The sequence below is a fragment of the Macaca thibetana genome, chromosome 4, assembly GCF_024542745.1.
Source record: "Macaca thibetana thibetana isolate TM-01 chromosome 4, ASM2454274v1, whole genome shotgun sequence".
In the NCBI taxonomy this organism is placed as follows: domain Eukaryota; kingdom Metazoa; phylum Chordata; class Mammalia; order Primates; family Cercopithecidae; genus Macaca; species Macaca thibetana.
The window spans coordinates 40,403,877-40,422,233 of NC_065581.1; the positions used below are offsets into that span (position 1 = coordinate 40,403,877).

Sequence of the window (18,357 nt, forward strand, 5' to 3'; positions counted from 1 at the left end):
CAGCAGGGACTCAACAAATTCTCATGGAGCAGGAGATAAGGGTCTGGAACCTCCAGGCTACAGCTTTGGCTTTCATTTCACCTTTTAGAATGCCAATGGCATCATCTGTGATGAGTGGGTTCTGTTGGCATCTCAAAGAGTTAAAGGAGGTGGTGAGTCATCAGGGCTCTCAGAACACTGACTGGTTCCAGGTGACTATTTAGAACAGGCAGTCAGAAAACTAAAACAGAAAGAAATTTTTAAAAAACGCCAACCCTTAAACTCCTCCTATTTTAAAGCGAACAATACAACTCTTTGCAAACTATGGAGCCGAACAATCCCTCTCATTATTTCAATGAAACCAAAACAGACATTTAAACTCCAAACAACAACAAAAAGCCCCAGAGGCCCTAACCTTCCTTGGCCATGTCAGGCTGCTTGCGCAATGACTGGAGGGCTCTCTAGGGACCCATGAATTCGGTTTCATTTTCTAATTTGAAGGGGGTTATTTTCAGCATAAAGCGGTAAAGCGGAGGTGAATGGGAGATGGGAGAGGGTTGTCAAAGGGGAGACAGTTTCACAACAGTTTCAGAGATGGTCAGATTTACTTACTTTCTGCATTAGAGGCAGCCCTGAGGACAGTTAATAGAAACCATTAACACTGACATAAGGCAGAAATACTTTCAAAACAACATACTTATTAATTTTTTTATATTTGGTTTAGTTTATACAAGCTTCTTATATATAAAACAATGGAATAATAAAGACTGATCAGCTCCTAGAATCTTAAATATTGTAATGAACTACCCCATTACCTGTTGCTTTGCCGCCTTATTCATCCACAACAATTTTCATCCTATGTGTAGTTTTGCCAAAAAAAAAAAAATTCCCCAATCGTCCCTCCCCCAAATGGTGAGATCATTATCATTCCATTTGTAAGCCTACCTCTGTTTAAAGTTATTGGTAGAACTATATCCAAAGACAGCGAAAACAACTCAAAAACCCTTTCAAATAGAAGGCTCTTCTCCAAAACTTTAACCTCATTTGTATTAGGACTTTACAAAAAATTTCCATTCTTTTTTCAGTGATTTTCTATTCGAGTAAACTTTATTCATTCTCCAAACAAAACTCTAGTCTGTCTCAATAGCAATATCAAGGGAGGAAAAGAGTTACTGAAAGTCTTGACTATAATTATAAGGAAGGAGAGTGATTATAAGATGCTGTGGGGAAGAAGAATTATGAGAAGGGAGATGGTGTGGGCAAGAAGACATAGAAATAGAAAAGGCCTGGCACACAACAAGGGGCTGGGCAGTGATATCTGAGACCATTTATGCGTGGGTACAATAGTGTGTGTCTTTGGAAAAGGCCAGTAAACAGTGGTCCCCTTCTATCATAAGCCATGAGGTTCTAACATGAGTACCTATTTTATTTCAGCAGAGATGCCAATCCCATGCTCTCTATAACCAACAATGTCAATTGGGGAAATTGTGGGGCCAGGGAAGGCACTCACTGTTCCTTGTCTCCATGAAAAGCCTCACCAGCCACCCAGACACCTGGGGGCCAATCCTCACCCTTAACCCCCAACATCCAATCTGCCACGGGTCCCTGTCCACTCGACCTCATAAACGCTTCTGATGCCCCTGCCTCTCTCTTATCATCTTTGTCCTTTGGCCTGGACTGCTGCCATAGCCTCCTAACTGGTCATGCAGTCTTAGCGTCCTCTGCAGTCCTTTCTGCCCATGTCAATCAACCTGTTTTCCCAGCCTTTCACTCCCCAGATCCTAACCACACCTGGCTTTTGTACTTCCTAAAATGCTCCTTTCCACCACAATGGCCTGGAAAGCTATCCATGCCATTGATTCTCTCTGCTTGCAATATTCCTTCTAGCCACATTTCTACCTTCACCCCACTTTTGGGATTTTTCTGGTCTTAACTGGAGGTTGGGTTCCTGGTATGTGCTTTCTCGGTAACACAGATGTGTATTTCTGTAATCGGTTGTTCAGTGGCTCTCTTCCCTGTCAATCTGTACATACTGAGGTCAGAGGTTGTATTTGTCCATGTATGTTTTCCTCTGTAATATGGAATAAAACAAGAACTTATAGGATAAAGATTAAATGTGTTAATCCAGGAAGAGAACTTAGAATAGTACCTGATGTATATAAGGACTCTGTAAGCTGTGGCCATAATAATACTAATTAGCACTATGCCTAAAACAAAGGATGTGCTCTATAAATGTTTGTTGAATGAAAGAGGAATGAATAAATGAATAAATCATTGAATTCAGCAATCCAGATGGCCCCCTTTTCCCAACCAGCAAAGATGTATAGAAAACTATCACAGGGAGGAATTATGGATCTTCATTGTCTACTGCCATCATGATAAACGGTAAAAACAGCATGCTTGGTGTCCTGGGATTTCTAGTTCATTCTATTGTGTTGCTGAAAAAATATTCAAAGCAAGGAGATATGGAATTAAGAGATAAAGATTTGTAATGTTACAAAATATATTTCTATGCTTCTCAATCTTGTCTTAACTAAAATATGTGCTTCTTAGTGAGCACCATACTGCTTAATTATTCCCAGGCTGAATCCTTCAGAAAACCATGCGTGTCAGGTAGTCCATTCCAACACATGTTTATCCAAAAAATTTCAACTTATGTTGCCAAAAAGGGAAGGGCTTTACCCATTTGTTCTAGGACATTCCATAGGTCTGGTTCCTCAATGTCTTTAAGGGAAAGGCATCAGTCACCTGAGTGCACATCATGCTCTGCTGGCCTAATAGAAACATATGCGAATGAACTTGGGCTCCCAGCACAGTCTGTAGCAGCAGGACACTGACACACCTTTCAAAAGCTGGAAACAGGAAAGGTGCCTCTGAGTTGGCCCAACCCTGCCAAATGCTATTATCTGACAAAGTTTTATTAATTTATTGTCACTTAAGGATGTGGTAATATTATTATTATCATTATTATTTTTGAGACAGAGCCTCACTCTGTCGCCCAGGCAGGAGTGCAGTGGCCTGATCTCGGCTCACTGCAACCTCCACTTCCTGGGTTCATGCCATTCTCCTGCCTCAGCCTCCTGAATAGCTGGGACTACAGGCACACGCCACCATGCCTGGTTAATTTTTGTATTTTTTAGTAGAGATGGGGTTTCACCATATTGGCCAGGCTGGTGTTGAACTTCTGACCTCGTGATCTGCCTGCCTTGGCCTCCCAAAATGTTGGGATTACAGGCGTGAGCCACCGTGCCCAGCCCGGTAATATTTTTAAATAGTTTTCCTGCAGATAGTTCATCTGAATTTAGAAATAAACACTGCATTGTCATCATATCAGCAATATCGGATCTTATTTGTTCCCTTTCTCTAAAGTTAACTTTTTTACGGTTACCCTGAACCCATCTATTCTACCACTGAATTCTGTGAAAATTCATACTTGGTTCTTCTCGGTTCAGTCATCAGTTTGGGAAACTGGTATTTCATTTAAGACAATTGATAGTTATAAAAAATAACTCTAACAAATAAATTGTGTGAGCCTTTGTCCCGATACATTTAAAACTAAAGGGTGCTACATGGAAATCCATTACAGACAATGAGAAATATTGGAAATTTAGTCAACTGACCTGTTTTCTTGTGGAGCAAACTGGATCTGTTCCCCAAAATGCTGAAGTCCTGGGCCTGTGAGGGAGCTGAGGATAGTCGCATCCTTTGACCTTCTTCTGGGTTTCCCGGGGGGAAGGGTGGGCTCTGGGAGTGTCTGAATTCACGTCTATCCATGCCAGCCAAGTGGAGGGCCTCCTGAGCTTTCTTCTTTTCTTTTTTTAACATGTTGACCAGGATATCTGGAACTTGACTTAAGGATTGAATGACTGATGCTAGCTTATAGTAATCAAAACACAAATGTCCTAAGTGTCATTAATGTTCCTAACATTTGCTATTTATCATGTGGTAAAGACTGACTGAAGGAAGGCTTCAACTTTCTGAAGCCCCATATATAGTTATGGACAATTTAGGGGACATTCTTTCAATATAGCACCATTATATGAAAAATTAGCAAACCCAAGCTCTTTAAAATGTTCTGAGTGTAAACCAGGTACGTCTTCACAATCTCATGAAAGCACTTACAAAAAGTCAAATGAAGGCTGAATAGTAGTAGACAATAGGCTATGTATACATCTTCAAGGCTGAATAGTAGTAGATAATAGGCTATATATACATCTTCCCAGATAAAAGATTAATTTACTTACATAGCCTATGTATACGTATCAGCCCCCTGGTTGAGCATGCACCTGCTCAGGAGGCAGCAGAAGAGCTGAAGGGGAGAATGGCAAAACCCACCCAGCTGGCAGACCAGCCGTCTTCATCCTGGTGGCCAGTGCAGTGACAAAGATGCAGCCAGAGCGCCCCAAGCTCAACACATGCTTATGTAGAGTACATTTAGATGGGGGCTTTTTAAGCCACTAATGTTTGGTCTCAAATGGAACTGAAAAGCAGCAAATTATTAGCATAGACATATCATTTTAAAATGCACCTTTTGTGGGCCATTGAGATATGCCAGGACCATTGATGATAAAGGATAAAACCACTCCCCTCTACCCCACTTCACTGTTCATTCTGGGTTCAAGATGCCTAGAACTCTAAGAGATTTTTGTCCAATCCACTAAACGGAAAGACTATAACCCCTATTGAGAATCTCAGAGCTCTAACTGCATATGGGGTAAGATGAATTCAATGCCTTTGCATCGCTAGAGAAGACTCATTAAAATGGGAGTCTAAATGTGGTCTGGTGTGGGAGAGAGACAGCACTGCTACTTAGAAAGGGGGAGAGGTACCCAGATGATATTTATTCTTGGACAAGCAGCACGAAGTCATATGACCTTCACCTTCCTCCTCAGCTTTAACTCCCAGTTGGTGATTTCTGGAAGCATAATCAGTTTTGCTCTCTCTGATGTGGCTTCCATTCCTTGCCCCAAAACAACAGGTACTTACCAAAAATGCTCACAGCTTCTTAGTGTCTAAGAATTAACACCACAGAGAAGAACAGGGCTCTGCCCCAACATGCTGCTCTTCTTTGTATGGAACTGATTACCAATGTCATCACATACTTCCATTGGTTCACACACTGTGATGGCAATATCCACTGACTCACTCATTCAGTGATATTTGTTGGAGCTTGAGCTATAGAGGCCAGGCCCTGTTCTAGGCATCGGTATAGAGCAATGACAAGGCAGACTAGTTTCTTGCTCTCATGAGGCAGACATCCTACTGGGGAAAGAGGTCTCACACATGCACGCATGCACACACACACACACACACACAATATCAGAATGCCAGATACCTAATGTGAAGAAGGTCAAGGGTGACTGGGCAGCTGCTCTATATTGGGTGCTACAAAAGGCCTAAGAGTGACCTTTAAGGTGAGATCTGAGCCATAAGAAGAACCAGCCAGAGGAAGAACATCTATGCAGAGGAGATGGTGAAATCCCTAAAGAGAAACAGGCCCAGCAGTGGCTCCCAATGCTGCAGTCCTGTGATCCCACATCCTACAATGCACACGACAGCTCCCGAGATGAAGAATTATCCAGCCACAAATGTTGATAGTGCCAAGGCTGAGGAACCTCGTGTTAGAAGAACAACAAGAAAGTAACTGTGACTGAAACCTAGCACACGTGGGACGAGGCATGAGAAATGAGGTCCGTGGGGGAGGGAATGGGGTGGGCGGGGCAAGATCCCCCAGGCCCTTGTAAACCAGTGCAAGGAGTTTGGTTTCATTCTTAGTATCATGGGAAGTCCCTTGAAGATTTGAATCAGAATAATGATGCGTTCTGACGTACATTTCATAAAGATCACAATACGAATCTATCTTCTGTGCTGCCTTCCTTCTTCTCACCTTTCCCCTGTCTTCTTGTCCTCCCCATTCCCATTTATGGGAATGGCCTTTGTGCCAAGCACTTTGCTGGGTCATGAATCCCCCTGTCATATATTTTGTGAAGGGGTGTGTGAACTTTATTCAAGCTGAGGATGTCACTGACAGGACATCATTTTCACTCTCTTTCCAAGAAGATCTGATGTTGTTCGCAGTCATTTGGGGTGCATTACTGTCTTTCATAAACTCAATTGTAAACACTTTATTTCCTGGAAGCCATATCTTTCCCATTTGTTGTGTCACAGTCTTAGCCTTCTGCATTCTACGAAGAAAGATATGAAAACATCCACCAACCCGACTCTGAGTAACTATGAGATTTCAGGAGGCTTTCTTGGTTGTTGGTCTTTGATAAGCACAGCTTTGAGAGGATTAAATCTTAGCTGCTATTCTTCCTTCTTCTGAGCTTACTCATTGTCTTCATAGTCATAACTCCAATTATATCACACTCTGCAGTGCTCAAAGCATTTATGGGCTTTTCTCAGCAGGTCTTATGGTCCTGCTCCTGAAGAGTAGAAAGCAACGTCACTGAGTAGGTACAGAGCTAATAAATGAAGAGCTAGGATTTCAATCCAGGTATCAATTGAAGTACAGTATTCTTTCCACTCTGACTACCATACACCATCATTTTGAATAAGAGTCTCAGATGGAGGGAGCCCTGTTTGAATTGCTGACAGTCAGTAAAGAAGCTAGAGTAGCCTCACATGAACGGCAATGCCTGGATTCACCGCAGTGAAGGAGGGGAGGTGATGGATATCTCTCTTTCACTCTCTTTTTAAAACAAACATATAGGAACAAGCTTGGACTGTTCTCTCTCTGTCATACCTCATTTCATCCCTCCTATATGCACAGATATTCATAAGCCCAGAAGGGGATTAAGAAGTTGGTAGGAGTATTTAAAGGAGAAGATCCTAGACTAGGATCAAGGCCAGGAAAAGAAACAGAGCTCATACTGGGGCTGGGGCCAGGACTGAGGTCCAGGCTGAGACCATGCCTGGAGATGGATGGTGTAAGAGGAAGGAAAAGGAATGCGAGGGTGACAACACCGTGGGCAGCACTGACGGACGAAGGCTTGTGTGTGCGTGCCAGGGGGATTCTCAGCTGAACCCTGGCCAGCTAAAACTCACTTGAATCTGACACACAGGGTCTGCTAATACTCAAGTAAAATTAAAGACCGAAGTTAATCAGGCAACATACCTACCTCCCATTTAGTTTGTTCTTACCTCTTTATTACTGGGTTTCCTTTATGTAGACTATTTTCATGCATTTTGCATAAATAGCTGAAGCTAAATTATCTTTTAGTAATTTAAAAAAATGAACAAAAATATCTGTTTATAAAGAACTGACCGAAAGGATTTCTTGTGCATGTTTAAATTCTGTAAACGTAATGAAAATGTCAAATCTTTTTACAAGAAGCTTGAAAGATAAAATGAGAAACAATACTGAAGAAACATCTGGGAGGCCCGAGGTCCACTCAGCCCCACAGGGCTCCTTAGAAGTAACCACTTTGTCTACAACTGGAGGCAGCACATGCTCCCATGGGCTACTACCACTTTCAGCACCCAAGATACACTGCCTCCTGGAGCCAGTAAGAATTCTATCTTATTTGGTACTGATCAGTTTAGCTAAAAAAAAAAGAATTCTATCTTGAACACTCATCTATACTCACTTCCAAATTTGGGAACATTTGTAAGTGGAACTCAAAGCAGTAGATCTGGCTTTTAAATAAAAAGTTACATTTAAATCAATCTCTGCTCTTCATAAGCTAAATACCATTTGTCATTTTTCAGCCATCATTTGAGTTTCACCCACGCACCAGCCACAAATTCTGGGCCATGGTGAGGCTGTGGTCAGCCTGGTGTCCGGTCAGCTCGCTAAAGATAACCAGCTAACTTACTGGCTCAGGGCTAAAACAAAAAGAACACAACAGAGGAGCCAAAAAGATATATTTTTAAAAATTAATGTTAAAAGATGGTGTAAAAAGGCTCATACTTTGAAATAAACTGAAATGTTCCCTGCAAGAGTAACTATGTCAGGATAAAAACAAACACATCTTTTTCTTTTATAGAAACTCTTTTTCACTAGTTGCAATACTTTGAAGGGATCTTTGACTTCTCAATGGAAAGAAGCAATGTGAAATGGAAGCTGGGTAGGGAGCTCAGCCACGTGGCTCAGGAAGGACAGCTGTTTACTCCTTTCAAACCAGGAGAGAGGAAGTTTCTTTATCACTTCAGAAAGGATACTGATTTCATTATCTCTCTGTTTTAGAATATCTCGTAGCTTTCTATATTCTTCCTCTTTTAATGGTTCTTGACAGTCTTGGTCTTTGCTTTCAGAGGAGACTGTATTGGAGACTGTATTGTTTCCAAAGATCTTCTTGTCATTCAATAGTTTCTGCAAGATAAAATAAGAGCTTAGTATCCATATCTCTAGTCCGAATTTCTTTTGTTTCTTTGACTCTTTTTCCTTTAACAATTCCCTGCACACATCAGGCATGTGTGACCCGCACGACGCAGGCGTGTTGTCTTTGCGATGCAGCTGCTTTTTTGTCTTGGCATGTTTTCTCCCTTCTACCTGCCTTCTTTCCCTCTTCCTTCCTCATCCCCCTCTCCCCTATCTTATCTCTTCTTCCCTAAATTGGGAAATGCCTGCTCAACATCATCTCCTCTTGGACTCCTTTCCCTTTCTCTATACATCATTCCACTTAATTCACACTTTTATTCTAGTACTTATCATGCATTGTGATTATTCTTTACAACATCTGTCATCTCCATGACTTGCTTATTAAACTTTGCCTTATCTATACCTGGCCCTTAGTAACTCACAGCAAATGTTTATTATCTTAATGAAGTATGAAAAATACAAGCAAGCTAAAAGTAAAAGTGATTATGTTCCCAGCTCCTCATCACGAAAATTAAAACCTAAGGCAGAGAAGAACTGAAATATCATGGGTATATCAAATTGCTGAAAAAATGCAGAATGCAATTCTCTTGATATAGCTTGAAAAGATTTTTTTTTTTTTTTTAAAAATATGGAACTTACTCTGTGTAGAAGGTAGATATTCCTGGCAAAAGAATTAGAAGTCCATGTCCTGAGTTTATTTATTGGCAAGTAAGATACCATCTCTGAAGAAACTCAGTGATAGCCATACTATTGGTTCAAAGGTTATACCATTTTCTGGACATGCAATGCTGGATCCTAACCTTCCAAGAACTGGTCAACTAGAAAAGCTTTTGTGCAGCTTGAACATGGCTGAAAATGGCTTCTATTGGGGAAACATTGAAGTTTACCTTTAAATGATGAAAACAGTGATGAACTTTACGCATATCCGCACCAACCTCTAATCTACTCTCTGGATCCTGGTCTTCCAAAAAGGATGTTATTAGTTTTTCCAGCCTAAAAATACATAATGTATGAGAAGCAACTGTGAGCTAGAAGTTTTAGAAATTCTAATGGCAGTATCTAGTTGGTTAACATTTAAAGTACAGGATATTGTTCCCACCTCTTTACAGAAGTACAGATTTGACTATACAAATTAAGGGAAAAGAAACATTGACAAAGTGAAATTTGTAGTGAAGCAATTATTTGACTAATTTCCAGTGAATTTTCTCATAAAGCTTTCAATACAGAAATCATTTGACTTCTACAGCCCATCCATTCTAGCCACTCTGAATTTCTGTGCCCCTGTGCCTGGCTGCTGCATTGCTAGAAAAAGTAATGAGAATGTGTTTTAAATTAATTTCACTAAAAACTCATGCAACTCAGCCTCAGCTGGCACCTCAGTGATGCCCCACTATCTTTTTAATCATTCCAGGTGATCTTCTGTTCTTCACAGTGCCTATTCCAAATCTTGGTATAGTCCCCACGCCTACCACTACTCTCACTCTCTGTCAATAAAGTCACTTCTCACCAGATGGAGAAAGTCATACAGACTCCTTTGTTTCCTCGTCCTTCGCCTCGGAGTATCTCTGCCTCACTGCTCAGGCCCTCTTCCTGCTTTTCCAGATTCTGGATGATATTCTTCCTCTTTCTCAAGACCATTCCCTCCCCTGGGCTCTCTTTCTGCTTCTTCCAGGGCTTATCTTGTTAATTACCTCTTTTCCCTTAATCATCTCTTCCTCTCCTCTCTATACCAACGTTTTTCCTCTCTGCTTACAATCATCTTGTTTTTCCTATCCTAAAACAAAACAAAATAGAAAACAAAACACCTCCCTTTGGAGAGGCCATCCAACCACTCTATTCTAAAGTCCTAGTTTGGCCAGGTACAGTGGCTCACACTTGTAGTCCCGGCACTTTGGGAGGCCTAGGTGGGCGGATTACTTGAGGTCAGGAGTTCAAGACCAGCCTGGTCAACAGGGTGAAACCCTGTATCTTCTAAAAACACAAAAACTAGCCAGGCAAAGTGGTGTGTGCTTGTAATCCCATCTACTTAGGAGGCTGAGGCAGGAGAATCACTCGAACCCTGGAGGCAGCGGTTGCAGTGAGCCGAGACTGTGCCACTGCACTCCAGCCTGGGCAAAAGAACAAGACCCTGATTCAAAAAAAAAAAAGTCCTAGTCTATTCATAGCACCGTGTGCCCATGTAGCATTCTAGTACTTTGTATCAGAGGGAAATTCTTGGCTCTTATTTATCTTTGTGCTTCCAGTCCCCCACATTAGGTTCTCAACACAAATATGTTCACGTTACTGAATTCACTGCCGTGGACATGGTTCCCCTCTATATTGAGATGGAACTCTTAATAAGGAAGGTGTAAGGATGACAATCAGTATCTATGATGTTTGGTATCATAATACAGCAGCAGCATATCTTTCTAGGACTATTATGAAAATATTTGCATACTTTCAGCATCTTTTAAAACTGTATATACACATTTCCCTTCTGCTGTTACTATCAGCCCACTCAGATAAAATGTAATGATTTGTATCATAGAACAGCCTTGGATTTCATTTTTACCTCTTGTAATCTGTGACATGTGACAGCTATATATTTACAAGCATGAGACAATTTATACTGTTACTTTTAAGGAGTTTCTTTAGGTGAAGAGATACTTGTCATTTGCACTATTTGCTGATTGACACTGTGTTTCCTTTTGGATTAGAGCCTCAAACCACCAGATATACAGAGAGATTTATACCTGATACATTTTTTAAAAAATCATGTAAAATATTATGAAAATACATATTTATGAACAAAATTCCAAACAATACAGATGTGAATAAATTAAAAAGTAAAAACTCCTCCCACTCCCCTGCCACCATTCCCCACAACTTTTTTTTTTTTTTAATTTTGATACCTTGGGAAATCCACTGTTAACAGTTGAAATATATTATTCTTATTCTTAATGAAGCAGATACCTATATCTATATATTCATTTATACTTTTTTTGTTTTTATAAAAATGAGATCACATTTTGAGTAATGTTTTACAGCATTATATTTCTAAAGAATTTATGGCAGATGAGCTTCCCCATCAGTGCATATGCAGTAGGGGTATTTCATTTCTAATGGCTATGTAATATTCCATACTATGGATTCCTCTCTTGATGGACACTGAGGTGACATACTCATACAGTTGCTACGTTCCTCTGTAACCCATGATGAGGCCTTGATCTACAATTCTGACTTAATGAGGCTTAAAAAATAGTAATGTTTAGCTACTTGTATTTTCCCTGAATACATAGCAGAAATTTTGAAATTTCAAAATTCACTGTGGGTTCTAGAATATACACTCATTCTCTGGAGTGAAAGCATTTGTAATTTCCAGTGTCCATAAAATTTCTAGCAGACAATATTAAGTTGGAAGTAATGGTTAATCAGTTCTTTCTTCTTGCTTTTTCTTTAGAAAACAACTTCCGTATAGTTTAATCACAAGTATACATTCTAGGAAACTTTCTCTGAAGGAAGGCTGAAGTGGACTCCTAGCTCAGAAGAAAACCTCATAAGATACAAGCCTGCTGATGAGCTGGACCACTCGTAGATTGCTCACGTGCACTGGGCTTTGGCTATTCCATCAAGATTCCTGTCCCACACAGCAACAGTGTAGGATACAAGGAGGATCAGGGACGTAATCCAAAGAAATAGGCAAGAACTTCTGCCTAAGTAAAAGGACGGATCCCCTTACTCTTTCTGGGACTCGATTAGTCTAGTACATAACTAAGAATGAAGATCAGCCTTTTGACATACTGTTTTGCTTTCAGCACTTGAGAACACAGAGATAAGAAACATGCCTGGTCTTTCCGTCATACATTTGATTTACTGTTGGGTTTATTTTCTTATCAAGCAAGGACTTGGTCTAATAATTAAAATGCAGAAAAATGCTTAATTCAGATGTTTTTGTTGTACTCTTCTAGTAGTTGAGAGTGAACAAATGACCCAAAATTCCCCACATTTTCCTATCTACCAAAATAGTTTCCAAGTTTATACCTAGTCTCTGCTCCCTCTGAGGGGTCTCCCAGCTGCCAGAACTCTGCTGAACAGCGGAAAACTGTTTACAGAAAAGGCTCACTAAGGAGGTCAAGTGAGTACAATCAAGTCTTTTTTAGGACAAGCCCAAGTCAACAAGAACTTTCCTTATTCTCTACTTACACTAGAAGAAAGAAGAAAAAATAATCCTAAGGGAAAGAGAAAAGAAATGCACACCATTCAGTAACAAGAAATACTGTAATAATTTAAGTGTGTCTGGACATACAACCTCGCTGATGGAAGGTGATGGTTTGATGTTTGGTGACTATACAGATCTCAGCCGAACTGACTGCTAATGAAATACCTCTGACAGCCTGTGTCCTGGTTCAGCAACTCCATCATATTACAAATTTTGATACCTGGCTACATAATCAGAACTGACCACATTTCCTAATATGAGCTTTACCCTCTTGAGGCCACTGCACTCCCCTCTCAGCTCTTCATATTCCTTGCCAAAAAAAAAAAAAAAAAAAAAAAAAAAAGCTCTCTCTGTAGCCATATTTCCATAAAAACTTAAGTTTAATAGTATGAATAAAAACACAAAGCAAGCTTCTCATCATTAATGACAGCCAACATTGAGCATGCACTAAATGCTGGACACTCTTCTGTGCTATTTGCATATATCATTTCCTTAATTTTTACAACAACACTATATGATAACTACTATTATTATCCCCATGTCATAGGTGAGGAAACTGAAGCACAGACATATTACATGGCTTGTCCAAGGTCACACAGCAAGCAAACAGGTAAAATCCAAGTTTTGAAGCACAATACTTACCATACAATAACAAAGTTACTCAGTGTATTTGAATACCATATTGGGTGACGTATTTCTAAAAGGGAGAACCCACACCTGCAAGCATTCATTGAGGAGGCAAATAGGTGGACAAAGAAGCGGGAAATAACTGAAAAGCAGTTGCTTAGATCTTAGCACGGCCAAGGACCACCATGACTTGTAACAGCAAAACAAGTTGGGAAGGAATCAAAATGTGCCATATCTGAAGATTAGTTAAATTAATTTTGGCATAGCTATGTACATAGTTAAGCAGCAATTTAAGTGATGGTGAAGTTGTATACTTATTGACATTAAAAACACTCATACTATATATGGATAGCTTAATGATGAATCCCTCTGCAGGGATTCTGCAAGTACACTGTAACACATATAAGAAGACTGAAGAGACAAAAAGGAAGGAAAGGCAGGAGGGAAGAGGGAGGGAGGGAGGGAGGGAAGGGAGAGAGGGAGGGAGGGAAGGGAGCAGATCAGCAGTCCTGAAATTTTTGACCAGCTAGTTGTCTTTGGCTCAAGAACATTCATCATCTCCTTGTGAGAAAAGAGACCAGCGACCCAAGCTAACCTCACTCTTCTTCAATATTTTTATGATTATGTTATGTTTAACTGTTTTTTAAAATAAGTTCATCATTTATACATTGAGTCATTGAGTGTGATTAAGATGTTCTCATGATTCTCAAATAATCTTTGTAAAAAAGAAATTATGAACATGTTCCTGTCAGCAGTAGGTTCTAGAAATGGGCTAGAAACCATATCTCTATGGCACTGGTTGTGGGAAAGTTGGGAGAAAAGAAGAACGGGATATAGAAACAAGAGCAAACCTAACCCAGGGCATGGAAACACTGGCTGTTTCCAAATAACTGGGACAGCAATGGGACGTGTGCCCTGGGAGTGGGAGGGGAGCCTGGTGCTGTAACTGAGGCAAAGATAACAGAAGCATGCAGCAACACAGTGTTATTCTAGATAATTTACTATCAACGAGGCTCAGGGGATGAAAAGCAATGGGACTGCATCCTCTGATATAAAGCTGGAAATAGTGAGGGGGAAGAAAAATACCCCAGTTGGTGGGGCAGGGCTTCCCTGTGGTAGAACCATGGAAATTGGTATTTCAGAGCTGATGGTTCTTAGCTCAACTGTCTCCTCACTGGGAGAGGATTTGACAGCTCATTCCAGAGAGCTAGAAAGGAGTTCTGATTTACAAAACTAGCTTGTATTAATTATACCAAATACATATCAAAATCTGCCTCACTGCTCTCAATCATTTTGCCATTTAAAGATGGCTCCATTGAGGGTGAGTTGTCTCTGACAGGGTTAAACATGGGGATACTGACAAACCAAAGCTACATATTACCTGAGCAAAGATTGGGAAAAGAATGGGAGATAGTGATAAAGATATAAAAGGATATAAAGAATTCTTTTCTATGGCTGAACAATACTCCATTGTGTACATACACCACATTTTCTTCATCCATTCATCTGTTGATGGACACCTAGGCTGATTTCGTATCTTGGCTCTTGTGAAGAGCACTGCAATAAATATGGGAGTGCAGATATCTCTTCCATATACGATTTTCCTTTCTTTTGGATATATACCCAGTAGTGGGATTGCTGGATCGTACAGCAGTTCTAGTTTTAGTTTTTGGAGGAAACTCCATACTGAAATCCTATCATTTGCAACAACATATTTAGAAATGGAGGATATTATGTTAAGTGAAATAAGCCAGGCACAGAAAGACAAATGTCACATGTTGTCACTCACACGTGGGAGCTAAATAAAAAATTAACTCATGGAGATAAAGAATAGAATAACAGTTTTCAGAGGCTGGGAAGAGTAATGGGGAGGGAGGGGACAAACAGAGGATGGTTAATGGGTACAAAAATATAATTAGAAGGAACAAGATCCAGTATTCAGTGGCACAATAGGGTGACTACAGTTAACAATAATTTATTATATATTTCAAAATAACTAAAAGAGTGGAATTGGAATGTTCCTAACACAAATAAATGATAAATGCTTGAGGCAATGGATATCCCAATTCCTCTGATTTGATTATTACACATTATATGTTTGTATCAAAATATCACATGTCCCATAAATATGTACAATATGTATCCATAATATTAAAAATTTTAAAGACTTTAGAAAGTATAAAAGGAAACTTGATAACTGTTAACTTAAAGGAATATGATAACTAAATGAGAGAATAGCTACACAATAAAAAAATGGATTGTGGTAGCATAAGAAATATGGCAGAATGATTGGTTTCAATGATCTTCGTTCATCAACCCTCTGTGGGTTAAAACTTTCTCATTTGTAAAATGTGTAAAATAATACCATCTTTACACTGTAAGCTTTATGAAATCAGATAATGCAAGGAACAAAGAGAGGATAACGCCTGGCCTATTAAGGCTTTGCTATTCAACTGGACCAACTTTATAGGAATTGGCTGTGAGACTTTTGAAAATATAGAATTTTCGACTCCATCCCAGACCTCCTGAGTCAGAATCTACATTTAACAACATTCCCAGGTGATATGCATACAAACCAATGTTAAGAAGCATTGCAATGAGGCAACTGGTTATTGAATGTTGACACAAGAATACATAAACATGTTTTCAGTTTGGAACACCAAACAAAGATGTAACCGGAAATGTTCTGCGAAGGAGGAACTAACATCCCTTGATAGTCAACCATGTCCTGAACACTGCGCTAGTGACTTTACACGTGTTTTCTTATTTAAGTGGAAAAAAAGCCCTTTAGGGACTATCATAGTCTGGTTCTCTTTATACCTGCCTTGTCCCAGTTATTTCATTTTTACATTCATTCAATATCCATTACAAAATGTCAGGTACTTTCACATATATTTTGTTATTCATCTGTACCATAGGCCTATAAATTATGATCACTCTTTCACAGATGGGAATAGGAAAGCTAAGAGAAGTTCAGTAACTTGCATGTTGTCACTAAGGTAGGAAATTGAAACACTGAGATTTGAAAACAATTGTTTTGACTCAAGAATCCCCACTCTTTGCATTCATACTACAAAGACTCTCAGTCAATTCAAAAAAGTGTTTTCCACATGCCATAATCTGACATACATTTGTATTTTCAATTTAGAATCTTCCTGTGAACTTTTAACCAGGAAAGATGCAAACAACATAGTTAATGAGAATATCAAATAAACATAATGAGATCATCAAATAAAGAGTAAATGGTCTGCCATATTTTAAAAAAAGAGAGTTTTTAACAGGCTGAAATGGTAGGGGGCAAAGGATGGGCTTCTTTTTGGGATGTGGCCCTTTAAAAACATACAGTATTGAGATAGCAAGTAATGCACAAAAGGAAAGTTCAGATAACAGTAAATTCACAATTATTATTAACTACATAACTACATAATCCACCAAGGACGTGAAAAGCTGAAGGCTGAGGTTGTGCCAATAGGACTACGACCAAAGGAAACTATACAAAAATTTTTCAGGGTCATTAGTTTCATGTTTGCTTTTTCTGAGATTCTGCTGAAAGCATCAATCCCAATTGACTTAAAAGTAGTCACTTCAAGAGCTTTTCCTTTTACAGTTTCCTGGTCTGTGACAGGTATTATATACATTATACGCTCCCCTAGCCCCAACCAGTGAGTGAAAGACATGGACCCTTACATGCAAGGAATCGAGTTCAATGTCAGCAACTCTGTTGGAATGAGCTCTTTTTAATAACAGTAGGGGGCCAGAAGGTTCACGGTTTTGGTGATGCAGAGGAAATTCCTATAGTTTTCCTTCTATAGGGTAAATTCATCTTAGTAATGCATATTTCCTTCCACCACAAAAGCACAGTCATGTAGTACCTCAAATGTAGAAATGCACAACTTCTTGATACTTTTAGTGATTTGAAATAGCAAATGTGAAACATCAAAATTAAAATCCAGACTGGTTTGCCTTTTTAATGGTGAAGATATGGCCTATTTATAGGCGCATGTACACATCCATGGCCAGGTACTTCTGTTTACAGAATTTCAAAAACTATTCTGAAATAATTTTTAAATAAACCAAGACAACTTTAAAGACACTAAGGCATATTTTACAAGGTCCTTTAAATGTGATGATGAAGCGTTTTGAAAAGTTATACAATTGATTTTGTTTTTGTCAATCCAGATTTCCATATATCCAATTTACTTAAAGGCATATATATCTTATGACTAAACATTTTAACTTCAGTAGGTATAGACGGGCTCAGGAGTCTAGAACAAATGTAAATAAGAGACGAAAATAGCTGGCCTGGCTGAGGAGAAGCAGAGGCTGGGCCACAGGCAATGCTGCCCCCAGGGACCTTCAGTGGGATATGAGAAGTATTTGAGACTCTCACCACCAAACTCCCACCACTTCTGCAGGAGGCCAAGGACAGCGTACTTGACCTCAAGCTGGCAGCTGACACCCTATCTGTGTGCCAGAAACCGCAAGTTTACAGCATTACCAATGTATTGGAAGGCATAGGGCTAATGGAGTAAAAAATCCAAGAACAGCATCAGTGGAAAGGCATGGGGTCTGGCTGCAATAGGGCTGGAGATTGCAGACAAGCTGACTGAGCTCAAGGCAGAGATCAAGGAACTGCAGCAGCAGGAGCAAAAATTGGACCAGGTGTGGGGGAAGCAGAACATCTGGAACATCATAGCTGCTTGGCCTATGTGACTCATGAGGACATTGGTAGAGGCTTTGCTGGAGACACCCTCCTGCCATACTGGCCATACAGACCCTGTCGGGTACCAGTCTACAGATGCCCATCCCAGAAGTCCCCAGTGGGCAACAGTATGAGATTCACCTGAACAGCCTGAGTGGCCCCTTCAAGGCTGGTGAACAAGGAGGTATGGAGCTCACTGCCTGTGGCTGTGCCTATGCCAACACCTTCCAGAGCCCACCTGCTGTCTCTAGCCCTCCATATCTGCCTGAGCCTTCCCTGTTCCATCTCCAGGAAACTTCACATGCAAGTAGGACTCAGTTGACCACCGCTTACCTCTGACCCTGACAGCTCCAGAGCCCAGTGGTGAGCTGAGCTCACTCTCACTGGACTGGCAGCATGAGACACTCACCCCTTGTAGTCTTCTTCCCTGCTGGATAGCAGCAGCAGCAGCAATGATGCCAATGCATCAGAACCCAACCCCTCTATCTCCTTTGAACCCCTCAAGGCAGACCCTACAGGCATTCTGGA

The 18,357-nt window shown here is 40.2% G+C and overlaps 2 protein-coding genes and 1 pseudogene across 4 annotated transcripts in view; 2 read left to right on the forward strand and 1 right to left on the reverse strand.

Moving 5' to 3' along the window:
- The window catches only part of DAAM2 (dishevelled associated activator of morphogenesis 2), a 979,794-nt gene that overhangs the window by 613,578 nt on the left and 347,859 nt on the right, over window positions 1–18,357 (forward strand). The gene's annotated exons all lie outside the window — the stretch shown is intronic.
- KIF6 (kinesin family member 6) overlaps window positions 1–18,357 on the reverse strand; it is a 381,700-nt gene that overhangs the window by 188,811 nt on the left and 174,532 nt on the right. For all 3 annotated transcript variants that reach the window (XM_050787599.1, XM_050787598.1, XM_050787601.1), the window contains 3 exons: window positions 9,190–9,295; window positions 8,143–8,293; window positions 3,600–3,818 (listed from right to left, as the gene is read on the reverse strand). In XM_050787599.1, the coding sequence (XP_050643556.1) occupies window positions 3,600–3,818; window positions 8,143–8,293; window positions 9,190–9,295 (476 nt within the window). The remainder of the gene's footprint in view (window positions 1–3,599; window positions 3,819–8,142; window positions 8,294–9,189; window positions 9,296–18,357) is intronic.
- On the forward strand, window positions 16,000–18,168 carry LOC126952226 (transcription factor E2F4-like; annotated as a pseudogene).